Here is a 23238-nt window from a genome sequence, read left to right on the forward strand (position 1 = left end):
GAGAGATATTATAGCTAAAAGAATGAAACAAACAATTCACTAAAGAAATACACCAAAAAGGATATGAAAGGTGAAAATCAGTCTAAAGTTTTCTACTTAGAAGGTGAGTGATATTAAGTACTCTGACCAGTGATCCTGAGGGACACAAGGGAAGAGTAAGGACCATGAAAAGATAGGTTGTGCTTGACATGGTTCCCTTCAAGAGCAAAGAAAATAAAGCTATCATTGCTAAAAAATAAAAGTCACCATTTAAAAAGTAAATAAGGATAATGTGAACCACAATGAATGTAAGAGGATCTATTATTTGAACAAATGTTTTGCCATATTCATTTATATGGTTTATTTAAAATTTCATGTATCAAATAATTAAGATTAACCACTTAATTTCTGAGCAAAATGTATCTTACTACTCTTACTGATGAACGTAAAACAGGTCAATGAATTCTTGCTGATCAAATTAGAGAGAATTGTAATGAAGAAATCGTACCTCCCAGGAGGGATTAAAAAGATCATTGCAAAGTTCTTCGCAAAAGCTTTCCAAGGGCCATTCATTTGTCTGAATAAGAAAAACAATATTACTACTAATTCAAAAGGTCTATTTTATGCTAATGGTTTAATTAATTTTAAAAAGTGTACTTATTTGTATGTCCAGTAATAATAATCAGGTTTTTAAAATTTTTAATAACTAATATTTTTACTAATGAAGTAAAGATGCTTACAAGATTTTTATAAAATTTCTTTCAATTGACAGATTAAATACTATCTACTAACAAATTAATATGAAAAAATTATAAACAATTTCAAAGGACACTTTAGAACATTTCAATAGTACCTCTTCAATTAAGGAAGAACTGTCTGGAATATTATCAATCAAGACTTTGGAATCATTTGCAGACTGATTAATAACAACATTCGCTATTTTTCGTCTCTTTTCTTCTGGTTCCCCATCAGTGCTATCATTGCTAAAAAATAAAAGTCACCATTTAAAAAATGAATAAGTATAATCTGAACCACAATGAATAAGAGAATGCATTGTTTGAACAAATGTTTAGCCATATTTGGCTTATATGGTTTATTTAAAATTTCACGTATCAACTATTAAGATTAACCACTTAATTTCTGAGCAAAATATATGTTATTCTTATTGATGAATGTAAAATAGGTCAATGAATTGTTGCTTTCGAATTAGATCTCAAATTTAACAAGTCTTTTTTTCTCTTCCTCTCTACAATCAGCTCCTCTTTTTATTTTAAATTCCCTTAGTCTAACAACCTAAATCAAGCCCAGGTATAATTTTTTTAGGCTGTTGTACCCTGGAGAACTCTAATATAGTAAGTGATACACTATAACCTTCCTAGTTCTTGAAAAATAGAGATAAGCCAATAGAAAATTGAAAACTATGTCTAGAAAATCTGAGGAAATGATATTTTATGACTAAAAGACCAAAAATATTGAGGCCAGTCTAATAAAATATTACAAAGGAAAAGACAAGTAAAAGTATTCAGAATTAACAGAAAGGAATAGTTAGCACCAGTAAGGTATATACAGCATTATTTTCTATAAATATTCCCCCCATCTCAATAGTGTAATTTATTTGGCCAACCATTTTTTCTATAAAGTGATGAAAGAAATCTAAGCCTCTAAGCCTTCCTAATCTCACTCCCTATTATTTTTACCCTATTTCTTTCTAATCTAGCCACACTGGGCATCTTACTGTCCTTGAACTTGTTTGGCATGTTTCCACTTCCAGGTGTTTGTCAGATACTCACAGAGCCAGCTAGCCTAGCATCCTCACTTCTTTCACATGTTTATTGAAAAGTCACCTCTGTGAACCCCTCTTTGAACAGCCCACCTAAAATTTCAAAGTCTCTACCCACAAAACATTTCACATGTTCATTCCTTGCTTTATCTCTTTTTTCCTTCTTACTCCTTATCATTAATATGCAATTTACTTATTTATCTTGTTACTCATCAATCTTTCCCTCTAGAATGTAAGCTCCACAAAGACAGAAATCTTACCTATTTTACTCACTACAGTACCCTGAGGGCCTAGAATAGTATCTGGCACACAGACTGTACTCAGTAAATATTTGTGGAATGAATCATAAACTCTGAAAAATAAAGTCTAATATTTCCAACATTCAAATATTTGAGTAAAAGTGCTTATATAAATAGAAGCCAGGAGAAACACTTACTAAGTAACTCTATGATCCTAATGAGCAGCTAACTTAAAAAACTCTATAGTTAACAAGCTCAATCAAGTTTTTATATTTAAAAAAGCCACAAATAAAAATTTATACCAAGTAGATGTTTATTATTTATCCCTCTTTGTGCTTAGTTTTTAAATAAACACTTTTCAGCTTTATATGAATGGAAAAACAAAAGTTTCTGTCATCTGCAATAAGTTTATTTTCATAGGCTCCCATGTGTTTAATTCATCAATTACTCAAGCATTTCTTGAATACCACTACAGATTCTGATTTAATAAAGATAAGTGGCCCAAGAATCTGCATTTTAACAAGCCCCTCAAAATGCTTCTGAAGGAGGGTTGTTCTGAACCACCTTTTGAGAAATGCTGCTCCAAGCCATACACAGATACCACTTTTATTAACTCATTACAAAAGTGAGGACGGTGACTTGAACCAGAGTTCTTTCCTACAACAGGACTAGGTAAACAAACCTGGATCATCACCTGTTATTTGGTTAGCTCCCAGCCTAGGGAACAGGTGATGCAATACTATAACAGTTCTCACTTTAAGAGTACAGTATTCTTAACTGGTGGCCCTTGGACCATCATCTCTCTGACTTCACTCTTTACTACTCTCACTTCTGTCCACCCATCCTAGCCATATGGCCTTTCTTTCTGTTTCTTGAATATTCCATGATTAAGGCATTTACATTTGTTCCCTCTGCCTAGAATACGCTCCACTTGGAAAACCTTCAGCCCTCACTGGAGCTCATAATTAGCAAGAAAAAAATCTGCATATGTAGATTTTTCTGTGGAAATTGTCCTACTCCCTAGTAATAGTAAATGCTCTGAAAATCGGGCGAGACAATCCAAATGGTATTCCACAGTTAAAGACAAAATGTTTTTAGAAATCAAGCAGACACAGATTTAAGCTTGCAGCATACTGGTTTAAATGAATAGGCAGAAAAAGATTACTACCTCTTCTCATTAGTTTCCACAGCATCCCTGGATCTCTGTTTTGCAAATAACTTGGCCATTCTTTTAGCTTTGTTTTTTTGTCTATTGCTCATTCCTGCTCGAAATTCTGAGTCAATCAATTCAGCTGCCTGAAGAGTCTGAAAGAATAAAAGAAAAAAAAAAGTTTGACCTTCAAAATTTAAAATAAATATCCGTAGTCTCAGCCTCATAAGAGGAGTAAGTCTATAAATTCCACTATATACAAATTGATCATTATTTTTGACAGCTTAATTCTATTCTTCCTTTCCTATTCTTCCAGTTCCCAAGAGATGCTCGTGTGTTTCTTAACTCTTCTTATGTCACAGGTGTGGCACAAATGTATGATCCTAACTCACTTGAAGAGATGAGATTTCAAAATATCCATAATACCAGGCAAAAGAAAGAATGTCAATGAAAGAAACTGATCATCATCTGCTGAAAAAAATAAAAAATATTACAGCCAGAATTGATCCAGCATCCTATAGTCAACTTAGCCCATAAGCTCCCTTCCTCTTAAGCACTCACTGCCTACTATTTTTTCTCTTTTCTACTCATGGGAAGACATTATAAAAGCTATGAGATAGAAATGCTCTGAGCCCAAGCTTAAAAGTCCTTTCTGCCCTTAACTGATTAAGATTCAAGTGAAATTTACAAGCTACAACCAATTAGGGTATAGATAGCATTGGTCTAGATAGCATTGGTACACAGATAAGGCAATTCAACAGTGATAAGCCTATGGCAACAACTAACCATAGGTTAGTTGGGCCTATGACAACTCCTCTCAAAGGTCCACAACAACCAAACTTGGATCTTGCGAACCCTAAATTGGCTGTTGCCAATCCATATCCAACTATTCTTTATATAGACTATTTTCTCTAATATACCTGCCCATTCATTTTCTTACAACATGCCCAATTACCACACTGTGATCACATTACTACATTTTTGTTCTTCTTTATTTTATTATATTTTCTTCTTCATTTTTTATTTACTTCTTATGCTTCCCTTTGTACCCCATTTCTTTGCATTCCTTCTTGCCATTATATTTTCTGCCTCTTTACTTTTTTTTTTTAAATTTAATTTTATTAAATTTATTGGGGTGACAATTGTTAGTAAAATTACATAGATTTCAGGTGTACAATTCTGTATTACATCATCTATAAATCCCATTGTGTGTTCATCACCCAGAGTCAGTTCTCCTTCCATCACCATATATTCGATCTTTCTGCCTCTTTATACTCTTCTTTTTCCCTTCGGTATGTGCAATTTTTTCTTGTCTGCAAAAGTTATTTATCATCACACACACTCCAACCCTAAACAATGTAGTTTACAAATCTAATGGTTTAGAGAACAACTACTATGAAGGCCCATTTTCTACTTAAGCAACAGGAAAGCCCAAGGGAATGAGAAGGGTTTCATAATGACAAAGCAGGAATTCTAAATGGGCCCCATGGCACCCTAAAAGGATATTGCAGGGGCAAGAGGAAAGAGAACTGAACAGCTTGAAAGGGAATATTTCACTTGCATGTGAATTTTTCTGAAGAGAAAGCCACAGCTTTCACTGGAGCTTAGAAAGAGTCTGGGGCATAATGAAAGAAACACATAGCATCCATTGGGAATTGGACGAAAACAGGAAAAAGAAAGAACACAGAGCAAAATTATGGTATAGCCATAAAACAAAATAGCATGAAGCTGTCAAAAAAGAATGTGATCAATGTGTATGTATTTGGAAAAGGTAAACATGGTTTAAAAGGACACATATACGTGTGTACAATTTCAGGAAGGATGTACAAGTAACTCAAAAAGGGTTACCTATGGGGTAGGGGACATGGATGTCCATCAATTGTTAGAAAGAAACTTCTTTTACTTCGTATTTTATATCCTTTTGCATTGTTTAAAAGTCTTCTTTTTATTATGTTACTTTCTCAAATAAAAGGATGAATCATAGCTCTAAAGATTTCTAGTATCATTATATCTGACTGTGATACTATCTCCCACTCTCTCAGTTTCTTTTCCTTTAATAAAGAACAAAGGAAACAGCAACAGGTGCCACTAGGCTCTCTCAGTACTGTGGCTCAAAAAGATCCACCACAGCTTTTATCTAACAGTCCAGTGTCTATAGGTTGAACTTCCATCTCAGTAAAATCTGTCACCAGAAATCTAATTTATGAAGACACTAAATTATGGTGGCACTAAGCAACAATAAGCAGAATCAAGGACAGCAGTTTGTTTTTTTTAAATTGCAATTGCATAGTAAAATGAAGCAAGCCCTTTGCATTACTTTCAGTCAAACAAAGGTTTTACCTACAGGTTGTTTGTTTACAAGGGCTGCTGATGTTGGAGTATAATCCAAATCTTCATCATTGAAGAGCTCTTCAGTACTCATTCCAATGGCTTCTCCCATATTAAGGCCAAGTTTCTTCTGTAATAATTTTCGCTGGCGTGCTATCCTCTCTTTAGGATCCACTTCACCTTTAAATAGAAAAGAAATACATTTACTCCACATCAGTTATGTTTTCTAATACATGAAGATCAAACTCAATTAAAATGAAAAATAAAAAAATTAACTATTAAAACACCCCTCCTGGCAATAAAACAAACCATGCTTTCAGTCTCTAAATGTGTCATAAACTATATTACCTAACCATGACTGGAACAGTGTTCTAGCTAACAAAACACTCTAAGAGTTTTCACTGAGACTCCCTCATTTGTCGTACTGTCAATTATCAAGTTTATATAAAATGAGCTCCCAGTCCTATGGAAATAAAAATCTTATTTTATAGGTACACCTTGTACGTTCTCTGAAAGCTCTAACCAAGCTAAAAAAAAAAAAAAAAAAACTCTAGATTTTATTCAACAGAAAAAGAGCTCAACAAATACATGTTTATTCCAAATGTGGCCTTGATGAATTCTGAGATGATGTAGACCTAATAGCCCAAATAACAAAGATAAAGGCATAAAAGTAGATGGATTTTGAATGTCCCAAGTAAAACCTGTAACTACAGTGGAAAACAGATCAAAAGGTATTACTTTAAAAATAAAAATTTGGGCTTAAAATAACTAAGTTGCAAGAGACAGTTCTACACTATTGGGAAAAAATTTAACATTTTAAAAACAATAATGATCCTCCTCTACCAATGGCAGAGTAAGCTCTAATTGGATTAAGTGCTTCTTGATTTTAAAACTTACCAGAAAGCCAAAGTAATGAGGTGTTGGCATAAAGACAGATATCAATGGACTAGAACTAAGAGTCCAGAAATAAAAGTATGTGTCTATAGCCAAGGGTGCCAAAACAATTTAGTAGGGAAAGAATAGTTCTTTTCAAAAAATGGTGTTGAAACAACAGGATAACCAAATGCAAATGAAGTTGGATCCGTAACATATATAAAAATTAACTCGAAATCAAAATGAATCAAATACCTGATAGTAAGACCTAAATAAAGTCTATAAAACTCTGAGAAGAAAACAAAGAGGTAAATGACCTTAGATTTGGCAATAGTTTCTTACATATGACTTCAAAAGCTTGAGAAACAAAAGAAAAAGATAAATTGGACTTCTTCAAACTTAGTAAGTTCTGTGCTTCAAGGAATACCATCAAGAAAGTGAAATGATAACCCGCAGACTGGAAGAATGTATTTGCCAATCAAATACCTAACAAATGGTTTGTATCCAAAATATAAAAAGAACTCTTACAATTCAATAATAAAAGAACAAATATCCTACTTTAAAAATGGGCAAAGGATCTGAATAGACAGTTCTCCATTCCTGGGATCTGTAAGTCATAACCCTTGTGGCTTTATTTCACTTGTGTGAGTATATTGAAAGTGTGCCTTCCTTCAAAACAACCCTGGGGTTTTCACTTCTGCAAAGTGGGAGCTCATATGCTGAGGGAGCTACTTTCTGACCCCATGTGGGTGGCTTCTGCCTCCTCATTCACCAGGTCATAACCTGCAAATTCTTAATTTAATATACGAGTTATGAGGCCCCCAACACAGCAAGGATATGGAGAAACTGGAAACCTTGTGCATTGCTGGTGAGAATATAAAATGGTGAAGCCACTACGGAAAACAGTATGACAGTTCCTAAAAAAATTAAGAACAGAATTACCATGATCCAGTAATTCCACTTCTGGGTATATACCTAAAAGAACTGAAAGCAGGAATTCAAACAGAATTTGTATACCGAAGTTCATAGCAACATTATTTGCAATAACGAAAAGGTAGAAGAAACCCCAAGTATGCACGGATGGATGAATGGATAAACAAAAGGTGATATAAACACACATCGGAATAATATTCAGTCTTAAAAAGGAAAAACATTCTGACACATACTATAATATGGATGAACCTTGAGGAGATTACACCAAGTGAAATAAGCCAGCCAACAAAGGACAAATACTGATTGCACTTATATGAAGTACCTAGAGTAGTCAAATTCATAAAGACAAAAAGTAGAACTGGTTGCCAGGGGTTGGGGGGAGGGGAAAGGAGGAAAGGCAATTGTTTAAAGGGTATAACATTTCCATTTTGCAAGATGAAAAGAGTTCCGGAGATTGGCTGCACAACGTGAATGTCCTTAATACTACGGAACTATACACTTAAAAATGGTTAACATGGTAAATTTTTTGTTATCTATATTCTACCACAATTAAAAAACAGACATATCCTATAATAGTAAAAACTATTTAGGAAAAAATGAAATAAGTACTGATATATACTACAATATGGCTAAACCTTGCAAACATTCTGCTAAATAAAAGAAGCCAGTCACAAAAGACCACATATTATATGATTTTATTTATATGAAATGTCTAGAATAGGCAAGTCTATAGAGACAGAATGTTGCTTAGGGCTGGGAAGGGTAAGCAAGTAGGGGGATAAAAGAGTGATAACTAAAGGATATGAGGTTTCTTCTTTAGGCAATAAGGTATTCTAAAATTGACTGTATATATCTGTGAATATATTAAAACCACTGAATTATATACTTTAAAAATGGGTGAATTGTACAAAACATGAATTTTATCTAAATAAAGCTATTTTTAAGGCTGCTTTACCCAGAGGGAAAAACACTAGAGATTCAGAAGTGAAGACTGCTGGATCCCAAGTCCAGTACACTTACAGAGAGCCCACCGTTAGTCCTCTTGTTCCACAGAAAGTCCTACTGGGAAAAATAATCTACACAGCTGCAAAGGAAACCCAGACCAGCACCTACACTAATCAAGTATGTATTCTTTGTATATATGAGAAAACAAACACAGATGAGCAGATAGTTAAAAAAAAAAATTATAGGGTTTTAAATGAGCACTATTCAGCATGCTGTGACTTACCAGCATTTAAAACTGAGTTCCGAAAAATTGGGGTTTCCAATCCTGGTTACATATTAGAATCACAAGTGGAGTTTTTTCTTTTAAATACAATTTCCTAGAGCTCTCCACACATCTATTAAATCAGAATCTCTAGGATAAGACCCAAACACATTTTCTTTTTCTAAATGACAAGGGTGACATTGACTTTCACTCCTGGATTAGGACCACAGATCTCTGGTAATGTCCAGGGATGCCCTAGTAAGATTATAGTTAAGATAAGTAAACTTACTGTTTAGAGATAAGTTTTTTCAAATTGGCAAGTTCTTGAAATGACTTCTACCTTCCTTATTAGGAAAACTATGCTTTTATGGAACTTAAATTTCCCTCTTAATTTTCTCCAAAAACAATTAAACTAGATCTAGAAACCATATTGAGCAAGAGGAATTGAATGGGTACTTGGCATTTTTTTTAAAATGTACAAATTGAAGATCATTTCATTAACTTTGCTAGACAGATGTATTTTGAATAATGATTAATTTAATTAGAACCAAAACGAAACACTGTTCTGTTTTTGTTTTAGTCACGAGAACTTATTTACTTACAGAAATCCATTAAAAACATCAAGATTTTTTCCATTCAAGGCATCAGTCTTGAACGGCCAAAACATTTACTTTACATCCAGATAGATTCTGTAAGTTTAAAGATAATGGGACAACTACCTACCCAAGATTTATTTTTCATTTTTACTTTTTGCTTTGGTCACCAGCATGAGTAGATCCAATTATTTACATATTTAAAACATACAATAAAAAGAAAATTATCATATAGTCTCTCAAATTTCCAGAACTGTGAAAACACTACCACAATCTGCACTAATACTGGATGCTAAAACTATTCAACCGAGGCTCTTGGGTAATACTATATAATTCCTATATTCCACAATAAAATGGCTGCTGAAATATTAATATGTATCTCTTATCAACGCATATAGTAAATACTCACTTAAGGGAAGAAAAATACTCATAGGGTAGCTTAAACCAAGTACTTCTGCTTATCTTCTACACACATAGCACCCCCAACCCCCAACTGCAAAGTTCCATTTATATTTTGTGACATGTTAGATTTTGCGTGACTGATACATAGCATACCAAGTAATACATTAGTTTGAACAAATGCATTTCAGACTTTCTTCTATAGGACTACTACATACCTGACTTTTCATCCTGTACTTCAAATTCTGCACCAGCAGATCCCAATAGTGATGCCCCATGTTGTAACAATCTACATATATCAAATCTGTCAAAATTCAATCGATCTGTAGTAGATGAATCCTCCATAGCACTTTCTGAAGTAGGTTCTAGATGAGGTTTAAAAATATTTAATTTGATCATAGAGTCAAAGTGTAAAATGAAAGAAAATAACATCACTTATAGTGTATGGGCAATATTTTAAGAAAAGTAAAAGGTGAAGGAAGTAGAAAAGCTACTGAGAATTTACTTACGATCAGCTTCTAGTTATTTATGAATAAACTATTTAGTTGGTGGCTCCACTCCTACAAACCATCAGAATGTTAGTGGGTGTATGTATGGCTGTTTTTTACTACAAAAGCATGATGTTATATGAAGAAATGCATCCCCATGTTGAAATATGTACGTAAATATCATGCTGTCTCCACTTACTGTCAAATTGTTTTAAAATACCACAGTAACAGTATGAGTTTATTATAGTGCTAAACTGGAAGATAAACAATTCACATAACATATTTATAAACAACATTAATAAGCATCATCCCTCCCTATACCTGAGGAATATCTAGGACACAAAGCAACTACTCATTCAATAGAACTCACTTCTCATAATATGAAGCAAATTACAATCTCCTGGTAAACTGCTAAAATTATATATCCATCTGAGGCCTAAAAATAGCTATAAAATGTTCTGTATTCCTACCAAAAAAAGGTTATGCCATTATAAATTTCAAAATATATTGTAATTGTCCACAGACTTAATGGTTTGTTTAGCTGGCATTTACATATAATTCATCTATAAAGTATAATTGCTTGACTTAAGGAGAACTGCCATAGGTATTTTAAATTTTCTAGTGATGACAAGCAATCTTACTATAAATTTTAATGCTAGTGTAACCTATTTAATAAAGTTTTGTAAAAAAAAAGAATCTGAGTTATAATATCTCTATATACCAAAATAAGCACAGATAATAAGCTGGAAAAGAAAAAGCTCTTTTCTAAAACAAGTTATAACTTCTTCTGGTTATGTATTTCATTTGATGAGAGAAAAGACGAATTAATATAATCACTCAAAATAATAGGTGCCAGCAAATTATAGCAAAAATTTTAGACAAGCTAAGACTTATAAGTGGTATTATCAAAGCAACTTGAAAATGAAACCCAGTTGCACCATATTAAATTTTCAGTTAATTAAAATGTGTACCTTTACACATTTTTAAAAGCATACACTCATTTTTAAATATCATTAAAGGCAGTAAGAAAAATAATGTCTACTACAAGATATCTAATGGAAACATAAAAAACTAAACACTGACCTGTTCATATATCTATACATGATTGTACTTAAATTTAGAAAATAATTACACTATTCTTTCAGCAACAACAAAAAATAGACTATTTCTCTCTTTTTTTTTTTTTTAAGTAGACTATTTCAAATATTTATTTTGTATTGATTTAATTTCTTTTTTAGGACATAAATTCCTTGAGCAAAGTAATAATCTCTATAATCAAGCACGCTGAAGAATTAATAATTTAAAAAGTATATATGAAAACGTTTTGCCTATCTAGTAGTTTTTTAAAATGTGGTGAAAATCACCTTATTCAATGTCATTTCCTGAAAAGGCAATACCTAAAAGCATGAAAATTAAGCCTTTAAATTAAAATTGAAACATTAAAATATAAAATGTTTTAATTTTATGTACAGTTAATTCTACAGCTAGGTTTTTACTGCAAACAAGTTCTCCACTTAAAAGCACCTTGTTTGGTTCTTGGCACTGGATTCCACTCAGGTACATTTTTCACTATAGCTTCAACAGCTTGTCCTGCTGCAATCCGGGTATCCCAATTAGTACTCCGTAAGTACATCAACACCTTAAAAAATTATGAAATACAATAGTTATATACTAAAAAAATTGTTCATTCAATGTAGAAATGAGAAATACAAGTTTACTTGTTATTAATTTATAATTTAGCAGCCCTCGAATTTATATAAAACATCTTGAAATTATTAAAATCATTTATAAGATCCCATCATTCACAGGAAATATGACACCTTTAAAAATGAAATAGGAAACTTTTAATCAAAGAATGCTTAAGTGCATTTGAAAAATAATATAGCTTTTAACACACTAAAAAGTAAAGTGTATATTATTAAGTCCATTATTTAATGCAAAAGGTTATAAAAACTTGCAGAAAGAATGAGTTCAGCAAGACTGAAAGATATAAGATCAACATACAAAAATCAACAGTGTTTCTATAAACTTTTAATTAACAATCTGAAAATAAAATTAAGAAAACAATTCCATTTATAATAGTATCCAAAGCATAAAATACTTAAGAATAAGTTGAACAAAAGAAGTACAGTACTTGTATACTGAAAATTACAAAAATTCAAAAACCGTTGAAAGAAATTAAGTAAGATCTAAACAAACAGACACCTCATGCTCATGGATCAAAGACTTAATACTGTTAAGATAGTAATACTCCCTAAATTGATCTACAGATTCAACACAATTCCTCATTTTTTTACAGAAATGAACAAGTTGATCCTAAAATTTATATGGAAATTCAAGGGATCCCGAATCACCAAAACATCTTGTAAAAGGATAATAAAGCTGGTATACTCACACTTCTTGATTTCAAAACTTACTACAAAGCAACAATCAAGACTGTGTGGTACTGGCAAACGGAGAGATATATAGATTAATGGAATAGAATTTAGAGTCCAGAAATAACTATGTCTATGGTCAACTGATTTTCGACAAGAGTGCCAAGACAATTCAATGGGTAAAATGTAGTTTTTTTCAACAAATGGTGTTGGGGCAACAAAAAAATGATTTTTGAACCTTTACTTCACACCATACACAAAAAATTAAATGAAAATGACCATAAGTCTAAAAAAAGAGCTATAAATTATATAATTCTTAAAACATAGGGATAAATTTTTGTGATGACCTTAGGCTAGATAAGTGTTTCTTAGATATGACCCCAAAAGCACAACTGATGTAAAAAAGAAAAAAAAAAAAATTCAACTTCACGAAAATAAGTAACTTTTGTGCTTCAAAAGACACCATCAAGAAAGTGAAGACAACCCACAGACTGGAAGAACATATTTGCAAATCAAATACCTGATAAGGGGCTTGTATCCAAAATATATAAAGAACTCTTACATTTCAATAACAGAACAAATACCCCACTTTAAAAATGGGCAAAGATCTGACTAGTTCTCCAAAGAAGATATATAAATGGTAAATAAATACATGAAAGCATGTTCAACATCATTAGTCATCAGGAAAATGTAAATCTAAAATACAATGGGATTATCACTTCACACTCATGAGTATGGATATAATCAAATATAACAGTTAATAACAAGTCTGGCAAGGATGTAGAAAAATCAGATCTCCCATACGCTGCTGCTGGGAATGTAAAACAAGGGAGCCAGTTGGAAAAAAGTCTGGCAGTTCCTCACAAAGTTAAACATAGCCATACTCATATGATTGGGCAATTCTACTCCAGGTATATACCGTGTTTCCCCAAAAGTAAGACCTAAACAAACAATCAGCTCTAATGCGTCTTTTGGTGCAAAAATATAATATGATATAATATAATAATGTAATATAATACCGGGTCTTGTACTAATTTTTGCTCCAAAAGACGCATTAGAGCTGATTGGCCGACTAGGTCTTATTTTCGGGGAAACATAGTATGTCCAAGAGAGATGAAAACATACATCCATATGAAAACTTGTAAATGAATTTTCATAGCAGCATTATTCACTGTAGGCTAAGAGGTGAAAACCCAAAAGTTCATCAATTAATGAACAGATAAATAAGATGTGGTATATCCTATCTATACAGTGGAATATATTTGGCAATAAAAAAGAATGAAGTAACGAGACATGCTAAAATATGAAGGAACCTTGAAAAATACTACTTTAAGTAAAAGAAACCAGTCACACAAGGTCTCACATTTACAGAAAATGTTCAGAACAGGCAAATCTATAGACAGAAAGTAGATTAGGGTTGCCTAGGACTGGGTATGCAAGGGGGAGTGATGGAAAGTGACTGCTATTAGGCATGAGGCTTCTTTGGGGGAAGATAAAAATGTTTTAAAATTAGATTGTGGTGATGGCTGCACATATCAGTGAATTATATAAAAATCAATGACATACACTTCACATGCATGAATTCACGGTATGTTAATTATATTTCAATATAGTTGTTTAAAAAACAAAACTGAAAGGCAACATGAAAACACTGAGGGCAGAGAAAAGAGAATGGCAGGTAGAAAGGTGCTAAAGACAAACTTTGCCTCTCTTGGAATTATTTGATGGCAGCCTTGTACGCTGGGGTCTGAGTTACAAAGACCATAACTCACTTGGAAAGCTGGAAACCTTTCCTCAGTTCAGTACAGAACAGTCTCACTCATTGTTTAAAATTTCAGCTCATTCAGTCCTCCTCTCTTCCCTTGGGATGAGAAATGGGTATGCTTCTCTATCCCTCCACCTTACACAGGAGTATAATATTGCCTAATATGCATCCTTCTCCATTCTGAGAACATGGAGCCTGTATATGTCAAATCACTATCATTTCATCTACATCTTGGTTAGAAAGTTCTGATAATATCTAAGCAGGGAATATGTTGGAAAAGAGAGTCACTGTTAGCCCTTATGGTAGGAACCATATAGTACAGATTTGTATATATCAACAAAGGGCTTAGAACTCCTACTCATATGAATCAGAGAGAGACAAATGAAAATGAAAGGAGTGGGTAATATGGCAGTAAAAGAGGCATCTTGGGGCTTCCAACGTCTGGGCTATCATATTGCTCCCCCATCCTATCTCTATTCTCCCCACCCCCAAAGCACTCCTGTTTTCACTGTGCATGCCGGAGAATGAAACATGTGGAACTTGCTGCTCACTATCATACAGGCACACTTCTACAAGCCCAGAGAGTTCAGTAAAAGTACAGCCACTGCTTAGGGAAAGAACATGGGCTACGATTATGAAAACACTGATCCACTAAAGCAGAAAGTCTCCACTTTCAAAAAGCTGATAACTAAGAATGTAATGACAACCAGCTTCTCACACATTTTAATCACTGCCCATGAGTACTCATCCATTTGAAGACTGCCAACTATGATATAATTATTAGCCGTTAAGAACAAGTTAGACCACTAACAAACTAGATTAACAACTTAGTTCATTACCAAATTGGGTCAGATTCAAATTTGTGCCATGGGTAAAAGGTTCTACGTTGTCAAATCCCTTAAACAATTAAACTTGATGCAAAAACCAAAATACTTTAAATCTCGTGGCAAACTAAATAAATAAGAAATAGCAAAAAATTAAAAATATCTGGAGAAATGTGAAGATATTTAATGGAATTTGAAGACCACATGTTGTCACTAAAATAAGAAATTTCTGTCTTTAATTTTATGTTCTTATCCATGGACAAATTTCTACAATTGTATTATACTAAAAGAAAAAGAAAAAAGTTCTTACTTTAGATAAGAGATTATTTAGTTCATGGGGATGAAGCTTCACCACTTCTCCAAGTTGCTGTGCAGCAGCTTTTCTTGTAACTGGAGTAGTGCCAGTATCCAGTAAGATAAAAAGACGGTCAAGCCTAAAATAACAAAAATATAGTGGTTACTCTGAAACTTGTTTTCTCACATGTATAAGTTTGAGTCAATAAATGTATTGAGTATCCGTGAAAAAGACCGACGCTAGAGATGCAGGAGAATCTCTACTCTCGAGGGACTTGCTGTGGGAGGTGGGGTGACTGATTAAGGCAAATATACAAATAAGTAGAATATAGAGTACAATAAGATACATATCGGAAAAGACGCACAAAGTGCTTTAAGGAGCGGGAACAGAGAGAGCAAATACTATATACTAGTATATCCTCAACTGTGTAATACTGAAGAGGCTTCATAAAAGAAATGGTGTATGAGAAGGACTTTAATGGTAGAATAAGATTTCAATACTGGTGGAGTTGAGGTGGCGATAGGGAAAGGGGGACAGACATCTGGAAGAGCAAATAACAGCAGCACAGAAACAAGAAATGTTTAGGGAAGTGAATAACAGCTTGATTGCAATTCAGGGTACACATAAGAGAACAGTGGACAATATCACTACAGAAGTAGCTAGAGCCCTACCGTGAAGACTTTTGAATGCATAGTTCAACCATGAAGGTCTTGGGTGAAGAAAGTGATGGGACTGGAGTTATGTTTTAGGAAGATTAATCTGGCAGCGTGAAGCATGAAGTAAAATGGAAGGAAACTTTTAAAGAATTTTAGGCTAAAAGTGCAGACCTGAACTATAATCGTGGCAACAAGACTAAAAAGAGGTTGGGAGAAATGTTGCAAAGTAAAACACACATGGTACAGTAATTAAATATCAAGGAAAGGGAAGGATTCTGAGACTCTGAATCCTAGAGAACAAAAATGTCATTAAAAGAAATGGGAAGAACTAGTGAGGAAATGTTATAAGAAAAGACGACAAGTTTACTAGTGGCAGAGATGGAATAGCTAGGAGAGACAACAAGGATAGCTGGAATAGATATCGGAAGCTCAGGAGAAAGTGGAAACTAAAGGTATACAGGTCTATGAGTCATTTGTGTAGAAGTGACAGATATGGCAATAAATAAGATCTCTAAGGAAAGAGTTTATAAAGGCATATTGCATAATGTCACAAATTCCAGAACCACAGTACCACGGTTCAAATTCCACCAATGAATAAAGTTTGGAATTAAGTTACAATACCTTATAAGTGGGAAGAAATGGAAAACCATGTTACTTTGCTTTTGGGATACAGAAAAATCCTAGGGTTTTAGAAATGCAAAATCCCAAGTAACTACCCCCAGTTGTCCACATATCATGTAGACCTGGCCTTCCCATAACACTATTAATCGGGCTTAATGAGGCAAACAAATAATGAAAGGAAAATGGGTTCATACATGGACTAAGTATGTACTTTAAATAAGACGGAGGGTGACAAGTGGCAAGGTTATATTGACTGTGCCCAATCCTATACAAGGGGAGATTTAGTGAACACACCTTCAAATTTTATCTAATAAAGAAAAGCAAGCAAGGTCCTAAAGCTAATCATGGGCATTAAGCATTAATAAACTATAAAGAGGCTCATATTTTTGTGAGATTCTTTTTCTTTCATTAAGAGCTTAAAAAAAAATCACAAAACAAAGCTCTGAAAGCCGTTTATAAGATAAACCTATTTGGGGGGGCAAATTAAATAGGCAGGGTTTTTTGTTTTCTTCTTTTTTTCTGGTAGTATTTTTCAGACTAGCCATTCACTAATAAGTACTAATGAAATCATTATAACTGGTAAGAAATATAACTAAAGCAGATCTTTTTCAGTCAAAGCTCAGGATACTATGAAAACTTTTCAACTGCTTTAGGACAAAATACTAAAAGGCAACATTCAAATTTTATAGTTAAAGGTATGTAAGAAGGCCATATATCAATAAAAATATCTGATGTATACCTGAAACTAATATAATATTGTACTTCAACAGTAATTGAAAAATAAATTTTTTAAAATTAAAAAAAATAACCTAAGGCAATTAAAGCTAATGACATAAAGTAAAAAGTAATACAACACAGTTTTTGCTTGTGATATACTGAATGGCACAGTGATTATAAAGAAAATTTTTAATTAAATTTATTGGGGTGACACTGGTTAAATATCTTTAAGACATGCAAAAATTAATTTACTTTATACATACACTATGCATAGACACATCCCACATTATTCATTCAATATCATCTAAATATTTGCCTTTACCCATTCATTCATCAGTTTTTGCTACAGGATTTGGTAAACAGTGACTCAGAAAGATAGTGGGACAGAAGAAAAGGGAAAATAAATTTTTTCTGACAGATGGTGTTCTTATAAAGTTCTAAGAAGTAAAACCAAATCCCATACCCAGAAAATGACTTCCCTCATACATCCCATACCTAACTCTCAGAATACCCCTTGACTTATTTTCAACTTTAAAATTAGTTGTAATGTCCAGGTTTATGAGAATTCTCTCTGAACATTCACAACAAATTCTTCATAGTGCTATAGCCATATGATTTTGAATGCCTATACTCAATGAAAACAAATGTGTGAAAATTTAAACATCTATGAACAACTTTCTGTAAGTATCCAAACAAATATTCATTTAAATCTTCTATAGTCTATGACAGGCAACATTATTAAAAATTAAATTAAGTTTTACTACAAAGATAATAGTCTTAGATCAAATCTATGCTACAGTGGACTTATAACTGTATATGCTGCATGTATTCTTTGTAACAGTATCAGGCTCTCTCGTATGTATACAGTTCACATAGATGCGCAACTTCCCTATGGGAAACAGCGGCAAATAGAAAACAAACGACTGGGAATTAGGAGACCTTTAAAGGCCCTACTTCTGTCCCTTATTAGAGGATTCAGGAAAGCTCACTTTGCTTAACCTCTGATTTTGGAGGTAAAACTAGATAATTTAGCCATATTTTAGAGCTTCACCTAATTGCAATATTTTTTGTAGTTTTTTTCCTTATATAACACGTTTGTCGTATCTTTGACTTATTAAATGCCAAGTTCCTTAGACTGAACCTCCGCAAGGATTTCAACGACTTCATAATTCCTTTTCCATCATGGAGGTTCTGCTTTTTCATGACCAAAAGCAAAGATGGCTGCAAAATGAACACTCTAAGGAAGTGACAATATTAACCTGTTTATAAATCCACGTGTAAAAAGTTAAAAGAAAACTGACACTTTTCCAAGTTTGCTCCAATCATTTCCATGTTCCTCAAGCTCCAATTACCATTCCCTATGTCTTCAAAAGAAAAGGACTACTTCACTGAGTAGATCTCTAGGCTGTGGAACAAAAATGATCTCAAGTTCTCTTCTCACTACTTCTGAAGATTGGTCTTTACACTTACCCTCCCTTTCTATTTAAGGTGAAAAGACAGTCCTCGCTCCTCATCAAGACTTAGATATTATCCCACTGTTTTCTTGATACCATTCCCTTCTATCCTCATTCAATTATCCTTTCTCCAATATCTCAAATCATTGACTTATTAATCCATTCCTTCTGTCTTCCAATATGCAGAGGCCTGTCTCCAACGAGAAAATAAACTGTTCGACCTCCACCTTCTAGAACACTTTCTTTGTACTGTCAAGTATGGTGAACAAGTGTTAAAAATCACTTCTTTTCTTTCCTCATCATACACAATTTACTCCTAATCAGTCAAGTTTCTATCCTTCTCTACTACTAAAATAGCACACCTGAAAGTCACCAATGAACTTGTAAGATCCAAATCCAACTTTTTTTGTAAATCCAATTTTCTTGACTCTTCTAAGACATCTGATTATCAGCAAATACCCCATTCTTGTAATACTTTCCTTCCTAGTTTTCATATTATGTTACCCTGTTTTTCTCTGAACTAATTCTTTCCTTGGTTTCCCTACTCTTACCACTCTTAATATCAATGTTCTCCCAGATTCAATCTTTGGCTGCTCATCTCTCACCAATTTCTCCCTTAGGAGACTGTAGCTGTTAAAGCTATAACTACAAATAATCCCCAAATCTGGCCCATCTGGAAGGTCGAGTGCCACACTCTCAACTATCTGGTAAGTATAACCCCATACTAATATGATCTTATTGCCAGATTTACTTCCTAAAGCACCCTTTGATCAAATTACTACCTTACTCAAACTTTTAATGGCTCACCCTTACCTATCAGATATCAATCACAAACAAAAAAAATATCTTTCAAACGTGAGCCTTCTGATGTCCAAAATTTGGCTATACTGTTTCCTCCACTTGCAATGTCTTTTCTTGGTTCAATTCTCCAGCTAGCTCCTATCCACCATGATTTAAAGTCCTTTACCCTCTTGAAACCATCACAAACTACTAAACCATACAGATTACTTCCTTTTCTGAAATCCACACGAATTATCATCTTGAATAGCCATTTTGGTATTTATTATGCCTTGTTTTGTGGCATCTCTTACACAAAGTTATCACATGATGCCTTATGCTCATTAAACTTCACCTCCTTCAAGGTTCTTTTTGTCACCCACAGTACTTTGAGCAGTATCTTTGCACAGTATTCAAATACTTGTTGAGCAGTTGGTGTTTATTATAATTAAAATTATAAAGAAAAGTTAAAGTTTTGGGTGGACAAGTTTAGGCACCATTTTTAAGCAAAAAAAAAAAAAAAAAAAGTGTGCTATATTACTTTTTTTTTTTGCTTCCTTTGAAAAACATCCTTAATCTACAACAGACGTATTACATAAAAACAAGTTATAAAAATAACAGAACTGATACTAAGATAATGTTTCAGTAAATGAAAAGATCAACACAGCAGTACTTCAGCACTCTGAAAATCAAGGCAGTTATGTCTGCTCCAAACATCAAGTGAAGTGGATACTGTATTCCTTCAATAATTTCCACCCTTCCTAAACTTTCCTTTAGTTCCCTGCTACCATCTTCATTAGACTCACACTCCTTCCCCAAGACTTTATGCTCATCTCTAACCTAATGCTGATTCTGTCTCACAGCCACATAGCTCCTCATGCCTCTCCTTTCTGCAAAGCCTTGTATCCCAATGCCATGTCATGTCACCTCTGCTCCTTCACCAGCCAACTGCCCTGAGGGTAGGAGATCAGCTCACTCATCTAATCTCAGGCTTGTTTATTCTCACATCTTCCAGTTTGGTGGTAACCAACATGTCTCCCTAAATAGATGAATGGGGACACAAGAATGCGTCTTTGGTCCTCTTGACTCAAAGTCCCTTTCGGAGTTCTCCATTTCTCTCTCCAGGACAGCAGATTAGACACCACACAAAAGGAAGAATAAAGAGATGCGCAGAATGGGATCTGACAAGAGGTAAGTCTGACCTGTTACCCTAGGACAGAAAGCTAAGAGGCAAGCAGGCTAGGCAACAGGGCCAGGCCAATGGAAAAGGCTGGTATAGTAAACTGATGGGATGGGGGAAGGGGTTGAGACAGGATCAGTATTATGTTGGAAGGCAGACGGGGCCCTTGGTGAGGGAGAAGTCCTGGAGAAAGCTAGGCAGTCAGCAGAGAAAGGAAGTTAAAGGAAGGCCTGATTGAGGGAACACAGTATTTACCACAATACTACTTATGGCTAAACTTTCTTACAGAACAACTAGTAGGGAAAAAAATGTCATTCTTCATTCTTTGAAGGACAAACAGATGGAGAAGAAAGAAGTAACAGATGTTCAACTGAATGGAAAGTACCAAAGACTATATAGAAGAGTAATTTAAATAAAACATAAGGCAATTATATTTGACAATATCCACTGCTTATTGATGATAAGAAATCTGGCCCATTGTCAATTTGGATTTCAATTCAGAGAGATAACTACAGAAGACATGATTCATGTTTTGTTTACCAACCTGTGATTTCAGGCAACTGCTCTAAAGATGGCCCAGAAAAAGGAAAGAGTACACGGAATTTTGTAGAGGTTATGTTGGCAGCTGCAATCTAGCACTCTTCTCTTCAGCTCTTTGCATTGTAATTCATAAAGACATGAAAAGAAACTGAAAGAAATCATATGCATTTTGAACTGTGTCCTAGTTACTACTTCATCATTATTAAACAAGTATATGTTGCATTTCCACCCTTAAGCCATTTAAAGATGAAAAGGTATATAACTTCAACCTACTTCCAATCTCAATATTCTCAGAATAAATTTAATCTCTGAAAAATTGTGGAAGGTCAATGGACAGAATACCTCACAAGGACGGTTTTGTAACCTTAACTAAAAGAGAACGATCAGTCCAGTTTGTCCATTTTGTTATGCATATTTTACATTTAGGAAAAGTACAGTAAAATTTAAAACTATTTGAATTTTTACTTTTCTGTTACATAGAGAATAGAGAAAGACAATAAATATCTGATACGAACACTGTACTAAGTCCCACATATTATCATTAAGCAAGAAAAGTTATGGTCAAAAGATACAACTTCCAAGAAATTCTGTAGACTGGTGTTTTAAAATGCCTATTTTCTAGTTCATATTGTGGGCAATTTGAAACTATGTCATGTCCTTTAAAAACGAAAGCAGATTAATTTAAGATACCACATAGAACACTAAGAATCAATATGACGATGTGAAACCACACAAAGGCAGGTGCAGGGCCAGGTGCATGCTAGATAAACTACACTTCCCTGACTCCCACCCTAGAACACAAACTCCATGGCAATGGAGACTCCATTTTTGTTCTCTGCTATATCTCCAGCACCTAGAACACAGAAAGCATTCCATAAATACTTGTTAAATGAATGCTGAAGAAAATAGAGCCAAGCTGTGTTATCTCCTTTGGGACTATTTTTTCTTACTTCCACCCCATCCAATAACCCATAGCCTTTTGCGTGACTATCTCTTAAAGATAAAACCTGGGTTCTTTAGCAGAAATATCTGTGTTTTAAAACTGCATACAAAATTGTACACTTTAAAATGGTTAAAATGGGGGAGCATCTGAGATCTTGCTCCGCAGCATGTAGTCAGTTTGACACAAATAAACTCATAAAAATTCTCAAAAAGAAAAAAAAAAGGTTAAAATTGGTGAATTTTATGTTGTATATTTTATCACACTTAAAACAAAACAAAACAAAAAATACTTTATACAAGTACTTCTAGTAATAAACCAAAAAACAGGAAGGAATTACAGTAAGGATTGAAATAGAGAAGCTTCTATAATGCATCCTTTACCTTTTCTGGCTTTTTTGTCCATAGATTTGTTTAAATATGAAATATCTGATATACAGTTGCTCCTCAGTATCTGACGGGGATTGGTTCCAGGACATCCCCAACCCACCCCTTAGACATCAAATCTGCAGATGTTCAAGTCCCTTATGTAAAATGGCAGAGTATTTGCATATAACCTACATACATCCTCGTATATCCTTCCACATACAGCACGTCCTCGAATAACATCATTTTGTTCAACATTGTTTCATTACAACGTTGATGAGATGATGTGATGCCACAGAAACTTATTTCTTGTTTATTAGCCTAAGGTAAAATTGGTTTCGTTATACATCGTTTCCTTTCACATCTCAGATCCTTTCAACAACATTAAGTGAAGACTTACTGTACTTTAAATCATGTCTAGATTACTTATAATATCCAATACAATAAAAATGCTATGTAAATAGTTGTTATCCTGTATTATTTAATGACAAGAAAAAAATGTCTGAATATGTTCAGTACAGACGCAACTATCGTAGGCCTCACTACATAGTACACATCAGCAACAACTTTTCCGATATTCAATCTGCAGTTAGTTGAATCCACACATGCAGAAACTATGGACATGGAGGGCAGGCTATATTGTAATTTACAGTAGTATCTTCTGTCAATCCTATAATGAATTGAAATTAACAGTAAAAGAGGAATGACCTAGCAAACACAAGAAACTGATGTTGTCCTACAGGTAATTAAGATCATTTGA

General features: G+C 33.8%; 1 protein-coding gene across 1 annotated transcript in view; it reads right to left on the bottom strand.

Moving 5' to 3' along the window:
• Positions 1-23238, bottom strand: part of BTAF1 (B-TFIID TATA-box binding protein associated factor 1) — an 84336-nt gene that overhangs the window by 55976 nt on the left and 5122 nt on the right. Inside the window, exons 2-8 of the mRNA XM_019739276.2 lie at positions 15244-15367; positions 11494-11608; positions 9700-9846; positions 5493-5656; positions 3167-3303; positions 833-962; positions 488-556 (exon numbers count right to left, since the gene is read on the bottom strand). Coding sequence (XP_019594835.1) covers positions 488-556; positions 833-962; positions 3167-3303; positions 5493-5656; positions 9700-9846; positions 11494-11608; positions 15244-15367 — 886 coding nt within the window. The remainder of the gene's footprint in view (positions 1-487; positions 557-832; positions 963-3166; positions 3304-5492; positions 5657-9699; positions 9847-11493; positions 11609-15243; positions 15368-23238) is intronic.

Source organism: Rhinolophus sinicus, linkage group LG07 (genome assembly GCF_036562045.2).
Source record: "Rhinolophus sinicus isolate RSC01 linkage group LG07, ASM3656204v1, whole genome shotgun sequence".
In the NCBI taxonomy this organism is placed as follows: Eukaryota; Metazoa; Chordata; class Mammalia; order Chiroptera; family Rhinolophidae; genus Rhinolophus; species Rhinolophus sinicus.